Below are 9,311 nucleotides of genomic sequence, written 5' to 3' on the forward strand. Positions count from 1 at the left end.
GTATGGAATGTAACAAACATATTGTTGACGTTGCCAATTACTATTTTTTCGCATAAAATTATTTGATATCTAATAAAACAATTCAATTTAATGCCATTGTCAATATTTATACTATTTTATTATACAATTTTATAACAACTGAATAGTTGAGAAAGTTTCACATTGTATCGCATGCATTTCATCTAAAGAAAAAAAACGCTTGATAAAGATAGTTAAAAAAAACAAAAAAAAGTACAATAGCACTTACCACTTGCAGCTTTTATTGCTGAACGTAATATCACGATACACAAATACAGTTTTCGTAAGTATTCCATATAACCTTAAGATCTTAAAAATAGGTCTGGTATGAGTTATACAGTTGATTTTGATTATTTGTAATTAATGTTTATATTCCTAGGATTATAATGATATCGTTCCACAGCTGTAAAGTATACATTCATTCTTCAAAATGTAAGTTTATATGGACTAACTCGGTGATACTATGTTGTATACATTGTCTTTAAGCCGGTTTCTAACCACGATTCAATACGCTTGCCGACAGTATGCAAAGTTCTCTCATTGATCGCTACGAAGCATTTAAATAGAATAAACAGGAAGAAAGAAATTAAGAATAGGTCTTGCACATTTGTTTAAACAAACAGAAAAACCATATACTCGCTATAACAGCTATTGTGACAATTATCTAACGGAAACTCAGAAATTCTACCCGATATTGCCATTCCGAAAAATGGCCATTTAAAAAAAAGAACGTTTTAATGGTCCTATTAATACGTTACGTGTTACGTCAAATCTCCCTTGTAATTTGTTTTCATTTATACTTCCATTTAGTGAGGGACAAGTCCAAAATCAAATTTAAAGAACAGAAAATCTCGGCCATAACTAACGAAAGTATCAAAAAGAAATAAAAACAAAAACTTGATAAAAAATGAGGTACTACCCACCATAAAATAATCTGGTTACATCTTACGTTTAAAGAAAGTATTTCAGTTCTAATAACTGATTGCTGTATAGCTTCATATCTGTCCAGACGTCGATTAGTGCTTTAAAAGATTTTGATTATTTCTTGGTAACTGGTATACTTAAAGCCCCGTTATTTCTTGGTAACTGGTATACTTAAAGCCCCGTTATTTCTTGGTAACTGGTATACTTAAAGCACCGTTATTTCTTGGTAACTGGTATACTTAAAGCCCCGTTATTTCTTGGTGACTGGTATACTTAAAGCCCCGTTATTTCTTGGTAACTGGTATACTTAAAGCCCCGTTATTTCTTGGTGACTGGTATACTTAAAGCCCCGTTATTTCTTGGTGACTGGTATACTTAAAGCCCCGTTATTTCTTGGTAACTGGTATACTTAAAGCCCCGTTATTTCTTGGTGACTGGTATACTTAAAGCCCCGTTATTTCTTGGTTCTCGTTTTAATATAATGATAGGACTTTATTCACCAGAAAGAAATAAAGAACAAGAGTTTCAATTTATTTGTACTATGATGTAAAAGGTTTCTTACGAAAGTTATTCATGAAAGAGTAATAGTAACTTTGCTGATTTTAACATGATAGTTTTTATAAACCGATTTGTTCTGTATAACTTATTCGGCAAAGCGCTTCATATAAGGGCATATTTTAATCCCAGAAGCAGGGATAAATGTCATAACCCTGTTGGTGCACCTTAATCTCGTTGATACTAAAATAGTGAAACTTGACATATTGACTTAAAAAAGCACTTCTCTCTGTGTGGCATGTATTTGAACATTGCCATTTTACAAAATATGAAAAATATAAGATTCTCATGTTTAAACTAAACTAACAGAAATATCTATTTTACTTTCATCGAGTAGATTGATTCAAAACGATTTAAAGCCCAAGTAATAAAATGTTCAGTTTGTTTTACACAAGCTTTATACAACACTGATGGAGTTCTTCTAATAAAGGATTCCGTTGTCAAACAGAACATTGAACAGAGTTGTAGTTTCACAACACTTGATAAAGCTTGGTTTTCTCTTTGATAACAATTAACAAAGTAAATGAATCCATTACAGTTATAACATGATAATTGAGGAACGACATCCATCTGTGAATTGTTTAATATACATCTGCATATGAATTGAAGTAACAAGTCTACTATGTGAATAGGTGCAAATTGAATTCCAACAGATTGGCGTGCACCGGAGAGAAAAAGTGTACGGAAGGGCGGTAAAAATGCATCAAGAAATTCGAATTAAAGCGTAGGCAAAATTATCCATCGATAAACAAATAGATATTCCATTTTGTTGGAGATACGTATGCTAGGACGTGTAAACGAATGCCTAGTGTAGATTCCAGGCTTAAGTAAAGATGTTAAACTGCTTTCAGAAAAGAATTTTTGCAATGTAAAAATTAAGATGTTTACTGTATTTTTCCTTCAGTGAAATCCGTCTTTAACGAAAGTTTATTAAAATTGATGAATGTGCAATGCGTAAGCTGCAGTAATTGCATTGTCCAAGTATTTATACCTCATAACTACCAAATGTTTGTTAAGATATTGATAAGTCAAATTTAATTTTAAAGCACTATGGAAAAATGGAAGGAAACATTTCACGTACTTTTGACCTATATAAGCAGTAAAAAATATCTACGTCATCGATGCTCCAGGATAATTTTAAATAGCTTTTCGGTTGTTTACCAAATTTATTGAAAATTTTCAACCCAAAATAGCCAAATGGACAAAAATGATGTGCCGCCCATTGTTTAATTCTTACACAGGGTGAAAGACAGAAGGTTTAGTTTTGACGAGAACCGAGATATTTATGTTACTGTAAACTCATTTCATGTGATTTCAATATAAGTAGATTTTAGGTTTTTCAAACAAATAAAGCGTTTGGAAGTCGTGAAATCGTGTTTCACTTGTCATTTTAAAACAAGCATCGTTGTTCTCTTTTAGTTTTTCCTACGAAAACATGTAGTCTTACCTCCAGTGTGGTGGGCGCGTTTTTCAACAATGGTCGACATTCCAATGGAAACAAATTGTGCTCCTCTACTCGCTGATCTATTCCTACACTCTTATGAAACTGACTTTATAGCTGATGTGATCCGAAAGAAAGAACATTGTTTAGCTAGACCTTTTAATCTCCGTTTCCGCTATATAGATGACGCAAACAATCCTAGTTTCGGGGTCTTGATATATTGCATCTGCCCTAAAGAACTAAGATAAAGGATACTACAGACACTGTGACGTCAGCCTCATATCTTGACCTACACTTAGAAATGGATGTTAACGGAAAACTATTGACCAAACTTTACGACAATCGTGATGACTTTTCATTCCGTATTATCAACTTCCCTTTTATATGTGACAACAGCCATTCAGCATCTGCGAAGGAGTTTTCACATCACAACTCATCCGTTATGCAAGAGCTTGCCGTAACTACGCAGACGTTTTGTATCGCGCAAGACATCTTACAGTTAGGCATCTAAAACAGGGTTATGTTGCTACAAGATTGAAGTCATCACTGCAGAAGTTTTATGGTCGTCATCATAAACTCGATGATGATTCTTACGGTGTATCCATCTGCACCATGAAAACTTATTTGTTCATCGTGTCATAGCTTTCCTGTCCTTTTTCGTCTACCCCGACTTGACTTTTTATGAGCAACTCGGTGGGTGTTTCTAGAAAAGCAGAGGACGCTTACCCTACCTGTGCACCTGGTCTATGATCCCAGTTTTTAGTGGAGTCCGGGTTGCTCATTTGCTTTTATTACTTTGTATGTATTATACTAGTTACTTAATGATCTTTGTTGTGTATATCTTTTTTCTATGGTTGGTCTTTCTCCCTGGATTACAGTCTTTTGATTTCCACTAGAACCATGGTTTCTCTCTCCATTACGGTACGAAACTTACTCTAGATGTCATGATCTTATCTGTATCGATAAAACCGTTGAACAAAAGCTTTCAAGATTGTTATAACTTAATTAAACTTTTCAATACACAGAGAATATATAAAGACGTTAAAGAAGAAATTAGTTAATGTAATATCCATGTTTTTTCCGGGAACTTATATCATATAAAATTACAGCCTCAATTATTACATTCTGTCATTAGGGCGAATATCTCTATATTGATTTGAGTCCGCCATTAATAAATGTTCTATTTATGTTTCAGTTACCTGGAGTACTACAAAAATGGGGTATTCTAGAAAAAAAACACTGAGTTGCTTCTTTGATGTCAAAAGCGAAACAGCTACATCTGTTCATATGCTGAAACTGTATATACCATGACGATGAGCGAGTTAATGACCTTATAACTGAAGGCATGATTAGTCTTTTGGTAATACAACCTTATTTCAATTCTGTATTTGTAAGATTTTTAGCACGGTTTAAAGTTCCGTGTTGTTTCAGTAGGCCTTGGTATAACACCTGAGCAGCAATGTACAAAACTTCATACGTGGGAGGGGGGCAGATGAAATGTTGCCTAAAACATATGAAAGATTTGAAGTTTCATATGAGAAGTCATTGCGTATGTCGTATAGTTCAGTAATGTATCTTCCTACTTTATCAATCTCTAACAGTATAAATTCTTTAGAATAGAAGCCATGTAAAACAAGTAATATCTTTAAAAAACTTTTTCCTACTAAGTTTCTACATTTCTTTCAAGAAAATAAAACATGGCACGCAATTTCAAATTTTCGTTACAGTTTTTTCGAACGCAATTTCCAATTTTCTATACCATTTTTGAACGCCACTAATTTATTAGTATTTGGCCAATCGGGAAACAGAATTGCTATCAGATGACTTGCGTTTCCATAGAAGAGCGTCCTTAAAGTCAAAGGGTAAAAAGCGAAACTATACCGACTGCGTCGGAAAAATTTTAGAACTTTGGATTATTCATTAAAATGTCATCTATGTAGAGGAATCAGAGTTTAAAGGACCAAGTCAAGTACTATCTTTTGTTTTAAATCAAATCAGCTTCATAGTTTGCCTCGTTACACTAGAGATCAGCAAGGAGATGGGCACAGCTGTCTCGTTGGTATGCCGACAGTATGTTGAAACCACATTGGACAATGATTCCAAGATTTTGATAATGATGAATTCTGAAAATGATTTACACAAGTTTTTGTCCAAAACGTGGTGATAATCAGCATTGTTTCTTGTCTGAATGTTAACCGTATATGCTTTGGTATCAAAAGATATAATAATAATGTTAAGAACAGCACAATATTTCGTCAGATCTACACCTTCTAATTGTAGTGTTCAGTCACTACAAGTAGAATCGAACAACACTCAATTCTACTTAAATGACCAGTTCTGATTCATCTGAATTTTCTTTTAGATAATGTTCGTACAACTATGAAAAACTGGAATTTGAATGGTTGTTCAGGTAGGTCATCCAGCTTCTTTAAGGTGTTTTTAATGATAATTTTATTTACTGAAAAAATTAGGATTTTAACAATTGCAAGAAAATTTTAAATTCCTTTATGTCATGAGTCCTGGTTATTTAATTTCACGTAGCCATTCTTAAATTAGTAAAAAGAAAACAAATCCTTCTGAATCCTCATTTATACGTGCATTGTCAACAGTGACCCCAGTTGTTACAATTGACTTGTGTTAAAAATTGTGAACCCCATAGATATTATTGCTATCAATCGATAAAAGTGGTATTATCAATATTATTTTGTGTAAAATGCAAAATATGTACCCCTACCTCACCAGGAATTGCTAAGTTTTAAGAAGCCGGGATATGTAGTGGTTAAATAACGTTTTGTGATGCCGTGCATCTACAAATGCAGGAAATGTATCAACCAACTTTCAGGATTTTCCCACAAAACCAGGTAATATGTTGTCCTTGTTTGAAATGAAGGTTTTAACTAGCAGCTCGCATATATTTATCATTGAATATATACAAATGAAATCTATGATATACATGTATAATTCATAATCCCTTCATTCGATTTTGTGAGATCTTTTAAATCTATGCTAAGGACATATACATGTGCATATACTTCAGTGGGATAGCTATTAACAGGTAGGTATTGGTAAGACACACATCATGTATGAAATTAATTTTAAGGATCACAATGCCACACCATAAAGCATGTTTGTAAGATATTGGTTGATTTCTATACAGTATAAGCATACGTTTTTTCAGGGTTGCAATAGAAGGAATTCTAGTCATAATGACACTTGTTTAAAATGGCACTTGGTCAAAATGGCACCTGTATATGGTTAAAATGACGTCTATCAAAAATGTATATTTAATCATTTAATAATATAAAAATAAATTCTGTGATATATTTAGTGTTCGTCAAGGTATTTTTGGAGGTTATTTGTTTTGGATAGATATAAAATTAAAGTCTTTTTGCATGACATACCATGCATTAATTGTGATAAAAAATGTTTTGTAATTTCACCTGAATAAAGTTCATTTTGTCCTTTTATTTACTATATTTTTTCACATATTTTATTATTTTCATTGAATTATTTATAAAAATGGGAAAATATATAACGCAATAAAAATACTTTGAGAAATTAAATGAAATACCAAACAAAATAAGGTGTGAAATTTATCACAAATAAAAACTAGATTAAAATACAGAAGTAAAAATCACATTTCTTACTTTGTAAATAATCTTATATAACTTTTTACAAACGTGATGCTAATATCTGGACATATCAAGATGGTAATTGAAGTATAGTGAAATAATCTAATTAAATAATTATAATAATACCTGTATCACCTATTAAATAAACAAAGCCATAATTATAAATAATTAGGAAAGCCATAAACAATAATCCGATTCCCAAACTAATTTACTTAATGAATTTGCAATCAGAACTTGAATAATATTTCCTTTTCTTAACGATAATAAATCAAATAAAAAAATATTTCATTGGTAATATTTATGACTTAATGTGTGTGTGTGTGTGTGTATGTGTGTGTGTGTGAATCCACATTAGTATGTTTAATGAAAATTAAACCTTTGATCAATATTATCATTCTGTCAAGTTAAGCCTTTGATCAGTCTAATCACTTTAACAAATTAAATTTTGATTAGAATGATTAGGCATAATCATCATATAATCATATTACAGCAGGAACATCAATTAATTAAAATATATTTTACAAAAAATACAATAATAAACCAAGTGCCATTTTGACTATATTAGCTGCCATTTTAACCAAGGTCAAGGTCAAAGGTCAACCACTCCGGTACGTTACACTCTGCCTCGAGAGGATATACCAACATACCAAATATTAGAAGTTTAGATCAAAAGACAAGAAAGTTATGGTTTGGACAATGTTTGTATCAAAAGTGTTAAGAAGAAGAAAAGTCTTTACGGGTGTGATATAAGGTCCAAATGAGCAAAAAACAAAGATATGCTACATATTTTTATTTTTGATATGTTTCAGTGGAGAGCATCCACTACACATCCATGCATACATTTGGATAATATCTTCTTGCTCTTGTTAGCAAAACGGGTCTGAACATAGCCTATTTTTGTATATTTCAAATTGTCAAAAATTAAGAATTTTGGTTGCTATGGTAACCAGATCTTAACCAATCAGATTGCTTTGTACTTTAGTGTAAATTGTTTTCCATAAGACACACTTCATTAATATAATTAGTTAGTATGGTAAATTTCTACCATAAGATATAAAAATAAAATACATTCAAATTGTGACATGTTTGCGATTATTATGCCCTGAATTGGTGGTTGCTAAGGAGTGGTTTACCTAGTGCATTGCTAACATGCAAAAGTTTTTCATTATATCTATGTATGAACTAGGCCGTTGTTTTACTCAAAAATGACAAATTTTCGTCATCGCTTTCTCCGAAATTTCTACTCATTGTATATCTTATTGAAAAAAAAAATGCAAATTTAAGATTTTTTGTATTCCCAGACAAAGATTTACTTTCAGCTTAATAATTAATGTTGTTCGTAGTGCCTATAAAATATATATTTTATTAAGAAATTATGCAAAATTATGGTTTGTACCCAAAAATAAATGATTGACAAACGAGGCGATTTTGTTTTAAAATCATAAATTCCCTTTCTTGTGCAGTACTAAACCAGCTTACTCTGAAAAGGTGTATTTATTTATAAGTTGTTAAGGCATGAAAGAGGTAGTAGTCACTGTTCTGACTACTTAATGCGCCAACATTTGCTATAGGAACTGGCTTTTGGACCAAGGCTATAAAAATACGTCTCATTTTCTACCTAAAATATTTATTTCCAAAACGCAGATCTTATTGAGAAAAATTCTATTCTTGACAAACCGATTATAGATAATGGGTTTTTATAGAGTCAACAAATTCGTTTTCTGTAGTTTTTACTTGTATTTTGTTATTTTTGTCTTGAATATTACGCTTATTCACCATAAAAATCAAGATTTTGCAGTTGATGTCTTCTTTGTTGAACTTGTCTTTCAATTGGGTTTGGTTTCTTTTATTTTCACTAATTCATGATGTTTTGACTACTGATTTACAATTTTGACCGGGACACGGGTGGCAATTTTATGCTGCCCGTTGACAGTGTAATATACCGAAAATAATTAACTAACAACTTTATATCAATTTAATAGTTACGAAGGTTTCAAATGGTATCGCATGCATTTCATCTATAGAAAAATAGCCTGATAGAGAAAAGTTCAAAAGCAAAAAAAGGTACAATAACACTTACCACTTGCAGCATTTATTGTTGACCGTAGTATCACGACACACATGTAAAACTTGCCTAAGTATTCCATATAACCTTAAAATCTCCCAAAACAGACCTGGTATATGCGTTTCTTATAAAAAGACGCAGAGGTTTCAAACTGATTATAATTAATGATTATTTTCCTATGATTATAACGATATCGGTCTGTAAACATACATTCATTCTTCAAAATAAATATATGATTCAGGAATACTATGTTGCAGAAAATGTCCTTATGTCGGTTCCTAACCACGATTTATCCATCAATGTGCTTGCATACTATATGAAAACTTGTCTAATTGATCGCTACAAAGCATTAATATGAAATACGCATGGTGGAAGGAAACCATTAATAGGCCTCGTCAATTTCAACAGCGACTTTTCAAACAGAATATAAAACATAATCACTAACTTTGCTTTCCTGTTGTATTGGGACAATAATCTATAGGAGATATGATTATTTGTTAGCATAACTATTTATTGGAATTTGTACATCAGAAAAAAATAAAGGACAGGCGTTTCAGTTATTTTTTGTTATAATGTGATGTTCTTTTTAGGATGATTGATTGATTGATTATTGGGGTTTAACGCCCGAGCTGTTTCTGAGGAAAATGATCTGGAAAGGTATACGATCATGTACTTA

At 31.8% G+C, this 9,311-nt stretch overlaps 1 protein-coding gene across 2 annotated transcripts in view; it reads right to left on the bottom strand.

Annotated features, from left to right (window-relative positions):
* The window catches only part of LOC148624662 (uncharacterized), a 46,901-nt gene extending 37,980 nt beyond the window's left edge, over nt 1–8,921 (bottom strand). The window contains exon 1 of one of the 2 annotated variants that reach the window (XM_088567474.1): nt 8,651–8,921. In XM_088567474.1, the coding sequence (XP_088423600.1) occupies nt 8,651–8,717 (67 nt within the window). In that variant the 5' untranslated portion in view covers nt 8,718–8,921. Of the gene's footprint in view, nt 1–247; nt 539–8,650 lie in introns of those variants that run through there. The other variant, XM_088567473.1, reaches the window with a different exon arrangement.
* Nucleotides 8,922–9,311: the final 390 nt, after the last annotated feature.

The sequence above is a fragment of the Perna viridis genome, chromosome 2 (assembly GCF_037379345.1).
Source record: "Perna viridis isolate PV_CMFRI_1.1 ecotype Kerala chromosome 2, ASM3737934v1, whole genome shotgun sequence".
NCBI lineage: Eukaryota > Metazoa > Mollusca > Bivalvia > Mytilida > Mytilidae > Perna > Perna viridis.